The sequence below is a fragment of the Merops nubicus genome, unplaced genomic scaffold (genome assembly GCF_000691845.1).
Source record: "Merops nubicus isolate BGI_N331 unplaced genomic scaffold, ASM69184v1 scaffold6166, whole genome shotgun sequence".
Lineage (NCBI taxonomy): Eukaryota > Metazoa > Chordata > Aves > Coraciiformes > Meropidae > Merops > Merops nubicus.
In genome coordinates, this window is record NW_008612944.1 from 59,965 (window position 1) to 74,373 (window position 14,409).

The window sequence follows — 14,409 nt, forward strand, 5'->3', positions numbered from 1 at the left end:
ACAGGAAACACCTGTGAACAACAGCAGCTATAAGCAGAAATCTCACTGTGTGTATTTTGGGAGAGGACTGCAATACACAGCAATGTCCAAACGTATCTAAAAACCCACAAGCAAGAAGTTCTGCAAATGAGAATTGCTACTTTCAGATCAGTCAGACTGGATTCAGCACCAGATGCAAGTACTACTGAAACTGGCTGGAACTGCAATGAACTACTCTTCATTCTGCTTTCAGGGTTGGAAAATACCAAGCCCTGAAAATCATTTCAAGGTCATTTTGCAACAGATGGCAGAATTACTAGAACTCAGAGCTAGATCAGGCACTGCATAAAGATATTTGATAGTGCATATTGCAGTTGGTAGATGCAGAAGGCAATGTCACAAGAGTATGCCAACATTATCCAAACTTTTAATTAAAATGCGGGCTTTAGACAATTTCATGTCTCTCTATCACTACTAATTGTCAGACACTGACACTATTCTGAAAATATAATTAACCATCAATGAATAAAATACATGATAGCTTTTGCTTTCCAACTATAATTTGTTATATAAAACTTCGGACATTTGAGTTTTCATTTTGCTAGATATTGCATATGACAAAGAAGGTATGCTTAAAGTATTGTGAAGTTCTGCCTTCCAATTTGTTTTCCAGTTTACAGCTGTACAGCATGAATATGCAGAAAATCACTTCTAAGTCAGTCTTGCTTTGTTATGGAGAAGAAGTCCATATACTGCCACTAAGGGTTTGGGCTGTCTTAGCTCAAACCAGGACAACTGCACAGGCTGTATCTCAAAATACAAACATTCTTTCATATCATCTGTTTATCTGTGCGTGCCAGGGAAGAAAACTGTTAAAAGACCACATGAGTCCCTTAAAGTTCAGTACATAAGTCCTTATAAAAGTTATTCAAATGAGTGTTTTCAAAGCTAAGGTCACTAAAAGCTTTTAGATTGTTTTAGTCTATGTGAGTATTTTAATTTGTCAATAGACTTAAGGAAGCAGGAAGCTGCACTTTGACATTGAAGAGTATACTTTAAGGTCAAGGTGAAAAACCCAACCCATCAATAAGCATATTATTAAAAGAAATTATATAATTTCAGTTTCATTTAATGTGAAAGGATTATATCAGTGGATCCCAAAAACAGAGAATCAGAAAAAAATAGTACTGGGGATGGAGGAAAGGAATACTTTGACATCTATTTCTTTTTTAACTAATTGGAAAGAACTGCATAAAAAGTAAATCTATAAAAAGCTGAAATATATTGAAAACCTATATTTCTAAGTAAATGGCATATTACCTTGCCAATGACACAACATACAACACGATACAACAGTATTCATTTAGCCTGCTTATTACTCAGTGCTGTTGGTGCACAAAATATGGAAGTATAAACCTCACGGTTTTTATACAAATCCTAACTTTCTAGTGGTACAAAAATATTGCAGTTGCTAGGACACGCACTGATACCTACTTCCATTTTACAGTAAAGTTCAGTCAAGTCACATGCCTTAGAAAAGACTGACAAAACACTTTGAATGATGAGTGTTATTAAAGTGGTTCTTTTTCTCCTCCTCCCCACCCCAACGAAGTTTCACATCCAACTACAACCACCAAGAACGGTACGAACAAATGACTGTATACAAAGGGGCACTAGGATCTGACAAGAGTTGAAATGTGTGCACAGCACTTAACTTACATCTTGCAAAGAGATAACATGTAAGAAAAACTGGAAGTTTATAAAAAACATTGGAAAAGCGCACAACTTTTACAAAGCATACCTCATAAAAAGACTATTAGGAAAATACTACACTGGAGACAAAGACAGAAAACTGTAGTAAAAAGAGTCTATTTTTACAGTGACAAAGTGGTTAACGGCTTATTATTACCAACTTTGATTATGTGGAAAGTTATGTACATTTCATGTGTTTGTTTACAATCCAGAACAGAGCAAGCAGTGAAATGGAAAAAATAGATTATAATAATTATTTAAATCAGTCATATTACAAAGGATGTTTTTTGTGCATTTTTCTACGGAGTTTTCAAGGTATGTCTGATGATTTTGAAATCTGGCTCTCTACAGCATTATTAAACAGACCTGAATCACCATCTGTTCATCAACAAAATTTTACACTGAAATGCCTAGCAGTGCTTACAAAACTTCCTCTTCATCCAGGGTTCTTTGCTCCAGGATTTTAATATTTTCGTTCTTCTCATTCTGTACTGTCACTTTGAATATTCCTTTTATTAGGTGACGTTTCTAGAATGAATCATGTCATGTCTAATCTTCTATTTTTGTAACACATTTGTGCACTATTTAAGCTTGACCTGAGCAGCAGAAAAATTGCATGTGATTTTATTTTGTCATAGTCCTCTGGGCATGTTTTGCTGACAATATTTACTTACACACCTTAAAGGAGGTGTATCTGTCACTAAAAAAATGTTTTTTTGAAGTTTCTGGTGGAAGGGGAACTAAAAGTTTTGAAACGAGAAACTTAAGTCTCATGCATTACATAAAGAGAATAAGATAATTGTTAAACAGCAGGAAAAGAACCCGTATGAGTTTATTAGGATGTCATGATATGTTTTTGGAAAATCACTTTGAGGGGAAGACTTCTACTTGGATATTAGAAACTGCAGCTAAGATACAATGAAATTCTTTTTGGATGACTAACTAGCAAAGAACTGGGATGTAAAATGCTATTTAAAATAAAACATCACTGTTTTATTGTAAAATAGCATCCAGAGGTATTTACTGTAAGTTTTGTTCTTTGGAATTGGAGTTCTGTCTTGCTGAATTTAGTTAGGTTTTCCAGATTTTCTTCCCCAGTTACTTTCACTTGGTGTCCTTTTACTAGGATTTTACCTCTAGCTGGTGCTTGGGGCATCTTCTGGGATGTTGGCTGTAGGTGGTCTGTGAATTGGATTGCTGAAGGACATAAAAGAAAGTTAATGTAACCTATGCTACTGGGTTTCTTTCTGACCCAGGAGTGCCATTGCCATGCCACGGTTTATGCTGCAGAAGTGCATTTGCTGCTTTCCTTGTCACATGCCTTATCTTCCACATGCTCCTAGCAAATTGCATCTTCATATTTTGTCACCATTTTTCCTCTCTTGAATGACTTGCACTCCCATCTAAGAGTCTAAATGTGAAATTACAGTTAATTGTCGTGCAAAAGTTAAGTTAGTGGCAGATGCTCTCCAATCACCAAAGCAAGATATTCCAACTGGACACATGAAGCAAGAATTCTGGAAGCATTAATTTGCTACATAACCTTCAGGAATTACATTTTAGAGCCTTAGTTTCTTTGTGCGCAAATGAGCGTAGATACTACCAGGGCACTGTCACGTAGATACTAAAGAAGAATAAAAATGTTCTCAAGAACCTTTATACCAAGCACACTGAAAGCACAAGAATTCTTTCATGTAATGAAACTATGTTACGACAAGCAAATGTGATTAAAGCTAATACCACGAATAACATGAAATAGGGTGAAAACTGAGTGAAAAAGACATTAAAAGTGACAATAACTCTCAGGAGTTTAGAACTCATGAGAGATGTAATGATGTGACACTAGAAACTTATGTCTCCACTCTGTCATGGAAGAGGCATGGCCCACACAAATCAGTGCAGATACTCCATTTTAGTAGCCTCTTAAGATTACAAGTGTAATTTATTTACAGGTGTTTATGTGTATAAACATATCTATGCACAAAGATACCCAGCCTTTCACCCACATTTGTGTTTCAGATATGAAAATCTAGTCAGCAAGATCAGAGTTGTCAGAACTTTTGAAGTGAATCCTGCCTTAATTCATAGCCTTTTTGGATCTTATTCTGTTGTGCCTGTGAACATATACACACATATATATGTGAAAACACATGTAAAGAATGGGAAAGATGTTCATATATTTATATACAAAAAGAATGGGGAAAATGACATTTTTAAGTTGTTAATTGTGGTGATTATAATTTCAAAACTAATTAAGAAGAATGAGTTTTTATAGTCACCATCCCAGCTAACAGAAATTGTACGCAATTTGAAGTGCCTCCCACTTCATATGAGGTGATTTATGGGAAAGTCTTTATCCATTATTCGTATCACTGACTGGGAATTCTTGAAATTCTGGATGTGAACAGAGAAGACCTGTTAATCTGTTAAGTTTTTCTGTAAACTGAGGAGGAGAAAGTCAGTTGGCAAATTCATGATTTGCTCTCGTTTGTGGAGTTAAGCAAATGATTTTAAGAAAGCTATGCAAGATTAATTTTCTAAAGAGCTTTTAATCACAAAGCAAGCACAAAGATGGAGTTTCTCACACATGAAAATAAAGCAAACACTGATATTAAAAAGGACAACTCAAATGCACTTTAGAAAGTTTTCATGCATGTTGGCAAGGAATGTTGTGTGCCAGACACTGAAAGAGAGCATGCAAATTTAAATGCAATGTTAAGAGAGAAAAATCAGTTAACACCATAGTTCATAATCAAATCATAACATTGTCATCTCTATTGTATTCATATGAAGGCTAATTTCAGAAAATAAAGTTTAAAAACCCACCACCCTCCAAAATACTTGCAGAATAGACTCCGTATTTGTCCAAATAATTTTGAAAGTGATTGAAATGAAAGTAGAATTAAAAAAATAAAATTCTTACTTACCATAAGTGAATTCGGTCGATAATTGTGAGAATATTCTTCGGAGAAGTACTCTGTATTGTGGTCCAGCCTTTGATGTCCTCCATATTCTGCAGCATCAGAATCCAACAGGATTTTATACTTAAAAATTACTATTAAGGAATGCTAAATGGTAAATAAATAAAAGCAAAAAACCTAGAAGAACTGCTGCGACATGATTTATGCTAATATAGGCACTATAAAGCAAAAATCAATAAAAAAACCCATGAAGACTTGGGTGTAAAAATGTACAGAAAATACAGAAGCTGTATGACATCTTGTCTTGAAAATTCAGTCTTACCATAGTGACTCCTAGTAAAGACAGTACCTTCTAGGCTCTTTTGGAATCTTCCATGAATAAGTTTATAGTACTACAGTAGATAGGCATAGCACTTTATGTGATGAACTAAACTGAAAAAAATACAACAAAATGAGTGGATTTGAATTGTTTTTAAGACGTTACATAGCTGTGACTGTCAAAATCAAATGGTGTTCAGCAATATTTTACAGTCTGTCAGAATCTGATGATGTGTTAATGAGAGAAGCCTATAATTTTACAGACGAAAACCCTACATCTCCTTTGAGATGTTTTTAGAAAACAGTTTGAATTATTATAGCACAGAGAAACAAAAGAAAGTTTGTATTTTATAAAAGATCTTTTAATAGACAAACTTTCTGATTGCAGTTGTTAAAAATCAGGCGAGTTACTTAAAGGCTAGCAATGAGTTGCACTATCTGTACAGATAATAAAAAAGCTTCAAGCAGATTTGGAAAAAAAAAAAGAAAAGAGAAAATGACATTGAAAAACAAAACCAGGAAATGTAAGGAAATGCGTGGGGAAATAAAGAGCTAACATATTCAAGAGTCAATTTCTTTGTATCTGGGACAACAACAAATAGAATATTTTAACGATATGATTATTTCAGTACCTTGAATTTCTTGTTTGGACATCATAAAAACTTCCCTCCTGAAGCTACAATAGAAATCCTAAGTCTCCACTCCCCACCACCCAAAACATACAGAACATGAAATGAGAAAAATTGAAAAAAGAAACCAAAATCTGCTTCCTTAATCTTAAACCATGGAAGAATCTTATGAGACTCGAGCTTGTATTTAACTGGATTAGGGAAAAGAGAATCAACACTCTTTAAAGTCAGTGGTTCTTAAACTTCTTAAACATGGGCTTCCATGTTTGCTCAACCTTCTGAAAAGATGCCTGCACAAAAAAAATATCTAAGGAATTTTATATCAACAGATTGTTCTGGTTTGAGTTAGAACAGAACTAATACTGTTCAGTGATTTTACTTTTCAGCGAAGTCTAACTAACTGCCTTTCTGAAGTTACCAGCATTTTTTTTTTCACAGACAGTGTCTGCTTCTAGCAGAGATAATGCTCCATGTTAAGAATTACTACCAAGGACTGGAATGAAGACCAAGGTCATTGCTAAATATTGTGTATCATCTTGGAGGAGCAGAAAGTAAAAAGTCACACCTGCGGGGAGGAGTAGACAGGACAGGTGACCCTAAACTGGCCAATGAGGTATTCCATCCCATAGCCATCATATTCAGTATAAAGCTGAGGGATCAGGAGAGTCAAGCTCTCTTATTCAATAGCTGATGTCCAAGGAAGACTCTGTCCATTCTGCCTTCAATCCCAATCCATGTGTTCCTGAATCCAGTTCCAGAATCCAGCTCCTGAACCTGGCTCCCATCTGCTACTGGATCCATTCTGGGACTTCCCCAGTACCTGCCCACAACATCAGTGGTAACAGTGACGTAAATGCCATGAGTGACACTGGATTCAATATTGGTTTTGTATATATTTGATTTTATTATTATTTAGTTAAAGCTGTTTTAGTTTTCTAATCTGTAAATTTCTTTCCCTTATTCCCTTTCTCTTCCTCCTGGGAAGGAAGAGGGGTTAACAGACAGCATCTGTTATAGGTCTAGTGGATGGCCCTGACCCTAAGCCTTGACACAGAATAGTTTTTATTTAAGTCTTTTTACACTACTCTGCCAGATGAGTTTAGGAAATTTCCCAATCACCAGTCTTACTGATTTAAATCTCTAGCAACAAAAAGACTGAGGAATGACATTACACAAAAAGTAGACTAAAAGTAACTGTAAATTTAATCTGAGATATTTCCATGTAAAAGATTGCAAAGGTTTTGCTGACAGAAGGCAGGGAAGCACAAGTATTTCCAGCAAAATGAAAGATTCAGAACTGCCAAGTTAGTTGCTGATTTCTAGAGGGCAAGTGCCCAAAGGAGAAACAACATATCACCAAAACAAATTCTTGACAAAACCAATGGCAAAATCTTTGTGTTTGTTAGTTTTTTTTTGTTTGTTTGTTTTTTGTTTTTTGTTTTTTTTTTTTTCTTGCCCTAAAAAAAAAGTTAGGGAAGTTATACTTTGCTAGCTTTAGTCCTCAAAGCCTTATACGTGCACTACACACACACACATACACACACACTTCCTTCTCCGTTTACTTTACAAGCACATTCAGGCATTCATTTGTTATCATGTATGGCATACAAAAATACAAACTACAACTTCTAGTTCCTCTCTCCAGTGCCCTTTCAAAGCCAGTCTCAGCAATGTCTGCTATTATTCCACTACAGATTTTATTAACATGGTAGGGGAATACCTTTCTCAAGCATTTCAGTCTTTGCTCCTGTGATTTACACCATACATTAAATTTAATAATTTATCAATGTTTCTTTGCTGAAAGAGTGGTGAGCCATTGGGACAGGCTGCTCAGGGAGGTGGTGGAGTCACCATCCCTGGAGGTGTTCAGAAAACATGTATATGTCCCACTTGGGGACATGGTTTAATGGTCATGGTAGCATTGGGTGATGGTTGGACTTGATGATCTTAGAGGTCTTTTCCAACCTTAATAATTCTATGTTGCTGAAAGCACTGACATGTATAATGAGTCCTTTAAAACTATTTACAGCAAATGAAATTGTTATGGCTATGATAATTTTAAAAGAATTTATCCCCTTTTCCTTAATCCAGGCTATAAAAGTATGTCCCACTGTGCTAAGTACAATATTTAGCAATACGAAGTTAGCACCACTGCCTCTTCACACCTTGCAACACAGCATATTTGGCATAAATACTGTTAACCAGATCCTGAATAATGGCAGCAAAAAGAATTTTAAGATCTGCACAAAGTAGCTATTTTACACAAATTAGCTAGTTTGGTAGACATGCCCATTTACTTTCCAACTTAAACCTCACAGAAATGTTGCTTTTCATATTTCAGAATTTTACAAGTATTTAGGTTTTAAAACACTACTTTCACAAAAACATTAAACAAAAGTTTAATTAAGCACACAATTGAAGTATTTTCTCTTGCAGTACCAGTCTCTTTTGTTTTATTGACAGAGGGCTGGAAATGCTAACCTGTACTCGGACTGAAAAAAAAAGCCTGATTTCTGCTCAGTTTGATGCTTTGGCTAAAATTTCCTAACCACTACAGAGGAGGAAAGAGCAAAAGCAATGAACTCTTGTACAGACAGAGCTGGAAATGGAAAGACTGTCATTATCTACCACATTAATTACCAAATTACTATGCTTTTATGCAGTTTTGCAATACATATTTTAACACAATTTAAAAAAATTAATCTTCTGCGTGTTTAATAACACATAAAGCACCACTAAGTAAATGCAAATCATAAAATAGGATAATTTGTATTTTGTTCCTCAACCCTTACTATTGATAAAACAATGCAATTGCTATTTGTAGGGGGGATGGTCCAGAATAATTAAAAGCTTTGCAGAAGAGCAGATAAGAATTTCTGAGTAGTTGTAAAATAATGTAAGGCTTGTTGAGTATTCATAAAGAAATTACTCTCTTCTGTATGGTCTGGTTTGACTCAAACATCTATCACAACTAAATACATCCAAATAATATTAAGTACATTGAGTCCTCTGTATTATATATGACAGCTCTAGTACAGAGACTACCTATGTAATAGGCTATCCAAGTTAAAAAGTCTGTACTCAACCAAGTTAGACTTTACATGTAGGAAGGGTAACCAAATATATATAAAAAGACTGTAGGAGATTCTGATGTTTTCATCTTCAGCCTTTCATAATCTGTTTTAAAATCAGGATTAGGAACTGTTAGTTTTGGTTTTGTTGTACAATGAAACATTTAAGCATCCATACTTCTTGTTCCCTGGTGCTTTCCAGAGCAAAAATAACTGTAAGTATTCTTGCTAAACTTCTCAATATAAAAAAAAAAAAACAACCCAACAAAAAAAAACAAAAACAAACAAACAAACAAACAAAAAACCAAAAAAAAATAACCCTAAGAAAGATTTCATTTTTACGCCATCCTACCATTTGTTAGATGAAAGCAAAAGGCTATGATCCTGACAATACAGACGGGATAAACAAAGTACAGACCAAAAATTGGGCTGAAACTTCTGCCTGTAGACAGACATTTTCAGAAAGTGAATTTAAGCTAGAAAGTAAGAAGCATATGGAAAACAGAAGACACGGGAACACTTTTGAAAAGCTTTTGATCCTTTTAAGCAGTCTTGGGATCAACTGGCTGTCCTGAACCAGTTAGAGTGGCATTGACAGGAACACTGGTGTGATGCCATGTCTAATCCAGCTGGAAATTATAGCCATACAAGACTAAATTCATTCATTCTCATCACATCTACATGGATTAAAAGATTTACAAAAATAACAGCTAAAGGTAACTTTGTATGCCTTGTTTAGGAAGTGCAAAGAAAGCTTTAGGTGCTTTTTGTTTCTATAAACCAATTTCCCATAAAGCCTTTTTCAGTATTTTCTACAGGAAATCCTTTACAGAAGTAGCTACAGTGTATATCCTCTAACATCATACAAAAGACTCTCTTTTTTAAGAAGCCTATATCTCATTAGATACCTTCATATATTTACTTATTGTTCAAAATGCATTAGTAAGAGATGTAAAAAAGATAAGAGATATTTAACTAGGACATTGGACACACCATGTAAAAATGCAGAAAAAAACCAAACCAAAACAAACAAAACACCACAACAACAAAACAACCCTCTTCACTCCAGCTTGAATTTCACTATTGTGGGTTTTTCAAGAAAACGAGATTCTAGAATTCCTGTCAACAAGAGTCAGTTTGCACATTCTGCATGAGATCTTATACTATACATTACAGAAAAAGACATTTTTAAACATGAAAAAAATGGAGAAAGAAAATAAAATTTCTTAGGGAAAAAGTTAGAAAGTTTCTGTATCAATTTTGATCCAGCACCCTAATCCAAGAACAGGTATTACAGGATAGTTTTATAATTTCAAATACAATTTATGAAATAGTAGGCCAAGAGAAAAAAATTTCCCCTTGATCTTTAGCAGTGTTGTGTAATCCCAAAGTGCTGAAAATTTCTAACGTTATTGAAACAAGACACTTGAATGAAAACAGTTCAAAATACCTTTCAAGGAAATATTAAAAAAAAAAAAGCTCCAAACAGACAAAATTCCAAATTTAAAATTAACTAAAAAGTTTCTAAATCAACATCTCCCGAGATATTTCATATCTTTTCTTCTAGATGCTAAAAACATATATACACCAGTGAAGGCAGCATGTTTTCAGATTTTACCTCTTGCCAAAACATTAAGAAGCAGTGGTGACAGTAGAACAGGCAAATAAAATTCTGCAGTGACCAGTCACTGTAATTTTAATGTTAAAGTATTGGCTACTGTAGTGGCCAAACCACTCACAGAATCACAGAATGGCTTAGGTTGGAAGGGACCTTAGGGATCATATAATCCAACCTCCCTGCCATGGGCAGGGATGTCTCTCAACGAGACTAGGTTCCTCAAGGCCTCGTCCAACCTGGACTTGAACACCTCTAGGGAGGGGGAATCCACAAACTCTCTGGGCAAGGCTGACTCCACCTGATGCTGAGTGTTAAATGGCTTCTTAGCATGACTAGTTTATCAGCTACATGTACAGTGATGGCACAACAGACTATAAACAAAATCTTAAATCTGTTTGCTATATTTTGACAAATCCAACCCTCAAACTCTTGGAAAATATTTTTGCCCATCTTAGATGAAAATCAAAAGCTATCTTTCATGTATTGTACCAGCATTTCTCTGTAGTTTTTTCTCATATAGTTTTTTGTGTGTACTTATCATTAAGAACTTTTTTGATAGAAATAACACAAAAAGCTGGAGAAAGCTGATATATAGGAAAGCTACTGCTAAAAAGTTGCAGGTGAGAAGAGAGCCCACCTAGGCAAGAAAGCTGACCTTCACTACCACAGGAGTTTAACCACAGAAGGGTAGGGGACAGTATCATAAGCAAGTCTAAAGAAGAAACGTAAGGATCACAAGTCACTGGATCAGAGCATAGGGATGGGAGCAATGACTCAGGCTGGAAGGGACCTCTGGAAGTCAGTTACAGGGTCAGATCAGATTGCTCAAGGCTTTATCCAGTAAACTCCTGAAAATACCCAAAGATGGAGCCTGCATAATCTCACTGGGCAACCTGTTCCAAGAGTTGCTCGACATCAGCACTACAGGCAGCTTTCTTTTACGAAAGGCAAGATCTCTACTATTAGACCTGCAGCTAGTAAAGCGGTACAAAGATGGTAATGAGTAACGGCCACCTTCATTGGATACTCCAGATTTTAGATTTGACTTACTGACAGTGTGTTCTACATTTTCCCAACAGCAAAAGACATTTGATAGAAAATGCTATTCACTGCCTGATTTTCAAAAGTATATAGGAAAGCTGTTGGAAAAAATGTCCAGATGGACGAGTCACCAGGACGACAATGAAGGCAACATGACTTCCATGTACAAAGGCACCAGCTGGTTTGAGAAGTCAAAGGCAACAGTAGTAAGCCAGAGATGAAGGAGTATATTCACTCTGCAAAAAGCGATTTTCATTGCCAAAATAGTACCTGTAAACCAAAAGAAGAGGTGCTGGCAACAAGTGAAGCCAAGAAACAAAACAAGAAAAAGGAAAGCCAGGCACACCAACAGCTGTAGGACTGACAATTGTTATTATCAAGATGGATTGAAAGAGAGGGAAAGGATACCAAAGACCAGCAATTTCTCGAAGAAATCAATTTTGTAAAAGAACAAACTATGGACACAAGCATAATTTATGAATCACTTGTATGCACACCAAACAAGAAATACAGCCACAGATCAATATGTTTAATTAATGAACTTTTAATTCACCTCCTGTCCTAGAAAGAGGCCTAATGAAAGTGGAAGCTATATTTTCAAGCTAGGCATAAAAGAATACAAACACTATCATACAAAAGCTAAAGGGATCAAATATGTGCTATCAAGACATATTAAGAAAAACAAACTCAGTCATTAAATGCACCATAAACAGGGAAGATGAAGGAGAGTACAGCTGTAAGGGGGACTGTAAAGAGCTTGAAGTGATTAGGCCCTTCTGTTTTTAATAATTCTGGAATTTCACTGAAAAAAATAGCATAATTAATTTCAAAATGAAGGGTACCTCTGTTCCTCATCTCCAGCACACACTCCTAAATATTGCAGAAAACTAAGGGGCCAACCTACAATTGGGAAAACAAAACAAAACAGAGTATTTGGACAAATTTTCTAATTAAACACCTTGTACTGATGACCTTTAGCTCAGGATACTTAGAAGACAGTTGAAGCCATTCAGCACTCAACTTACGGCACACTACTGAGGAGGAAGGGGGGTCTTATACCTTTTTGCTTCAACATAATACGGACACTTTTTGGTTAGACCAAATGTGAATTTGGTGAAATGAAAACCCACATTAGTTGGTAATCACAAACATAAAATGCTGATTTACTTTCGTGCAAAGATAATTGGCATGGGATCTTATGGAAGGGTAAAGAATTATTTGTTAAATTTTTAAGCCCCATTCCTATTATTCCTCCCTCCTTTTTGCCACGTTCCTTTTGAATACGGGAAAGGTTTCCATATTGAATTTCTACTGCAGACAGGTCTTGGAATCAACCACTATGACACAGAAAAGCCTAGTCAGGAAAAAAAAAAAAAAGAAAAAAAAGAAAAAAAAAAGAAAAAGGAAGCTTATGAATGGTTTCCTTCTTAACACTCAAAATTTTATCCAGTCAGAGAACTAGAGACAGTTGATCTAGCTGTTTATTATTCCTCTATCACAAAACTGAAGCAGATTAGGCAGAAATAATTTGTTAGATCAAGCTGCCCGTTTCTCATGAAAAGGCTGCTGAAAGAGTATAATTTATGAAATAAAATTCCAGCTTGAGCATAGAAATGTTTTCCTTTTTCCTTCACATAATGAAACAGAAACTGGGAGATAGCATATGCTGCTCTAATGGTTACACAGACTCCTGGTGCTGGAAACCTGTGCCTTCCCCTGTGCTGATGGAAGATGCAGTCCCACATTAATTAGTATGCTGTATTTCTTATTCGCACCCATTAACCTTAACATATCAGTTACCTTGATAGAATTTGGCGTTTGTCTGATGCTAAATTAAGTCCTTTGTCTCCACGTGCCAGATAGCCCCTGAATTCTAACAGGCAGGGACAGTTACATAACCACACTTCAAAGCAGCTTGCAAGGCAGTCTCTTTGCCTTCAGCAAAATCCCACGCCAGTGACTCATTCAACTGACCTTATTTGCTCATTAGAAGTTCTAGGAGCAGGTTGCAAATGTCAGAGAGCCCAAATGAATGTTTTTATTTTTTTTTTTTAAAAAGTGTATTTTTGCAGCATTTTGATGGGACATTTGTGATACCTCTGGTTTCACCTAGCTACCTGATTATAGACAACTCTGACTTCATTTGTCTTTATGCACCCTAAATTCATGCCAACAGTAAGTGTATGACTCTGGTATTTATTCACTCTTAGCATTACAATGCTTTGATATGTTATGCTATGTAAAAATGGCAACGTTTGTAAGGAAGCAACCATTTTTTTCCCATGATATTATTTTTCCTGTTTGCACTTTAGCAGTATATGACAACATGAAAGACCAAGATACAAACAGAGATAAGGCAGTAACGATTCATATTGCTCAACAACATTTATGGACTTCATGCTTACATATAAAAACTAAGGTCTCAGTCCTTGAATGCTTTACACTAGGGTACCTCATCTTAGGAGAACAACAGAACAACTCAATGTCAAGGAAAATAAGAGAGAAGACTGTAGTATAAAAGGGAAGGAAAAACTGACTCCAAGCTGTCTGTGACTCTTCATATAGCTATTTACTATCTGACTGTTCAGAGAAAAAACCTTTCCAAAACAAGTGGGACCAGAAGTACTGTAGTATGTAGTAGGAACAGCGGACTGTCTACACAAGTATAGGTCAGAAAGGCAGGAAGCTCTGTATCTTTTAACATACCTGGTAACACACCCAAGAAGCTATGTACCACAACAGCTTAGTGATACGTATTACTACAATGGATTGATAGATCAAAGAGATCCACTCAAAGGCAAACTTAATGACAAATGTTACATTTGTCTAATTTGACTAATTTGATCCATTAAACAAAATTAAATGTAGGTAGTCAAAGGATCATGACATTCCCCACCACTCCAAAGATCATTGAAACAAACTTTTTACTAAAAAGAATTTGATATATTATAGAAATTTGCTCTCTAGGCTTATTCAGGAACTGCCTCAGAGTATGAAATTAAAAATCTACCAATTTCTTAAAAAGAAACAGAGTAAGAACAAATTCCTGTTTTTTTTAAGTACTTCTGCTTCATGCTTTA

The 14,409-nt window shown here is 35.5% G+C and overlaps 1 protein-coding gene across 1 annotated transcript in view; it reads right to left on the reverse strand.

The window, feature by feature from the left end:
* Window positions 1-4,658: 4,658 nt before the first annotated feature.
* GBE1 (glucan (1,4-alpha-), branching enzyme 1) overlaps window positions 4,659-14,409 on the reverse strand; it is a gene marked incomplete at both ends in the record, with an annotated part of 84,455 nt that continues 74,704 nt past the window's right edge. Inside the window, one exon of the mRNA XM_008941718.1 lies at window positions 4,659-4,771. Coding sequence (XP_008939966.1) covers window positions 4,659-4,771 — 113 coding nt within the window. The remainder of the gene's footprint in view (window positions 4,772-14,409) is intronic.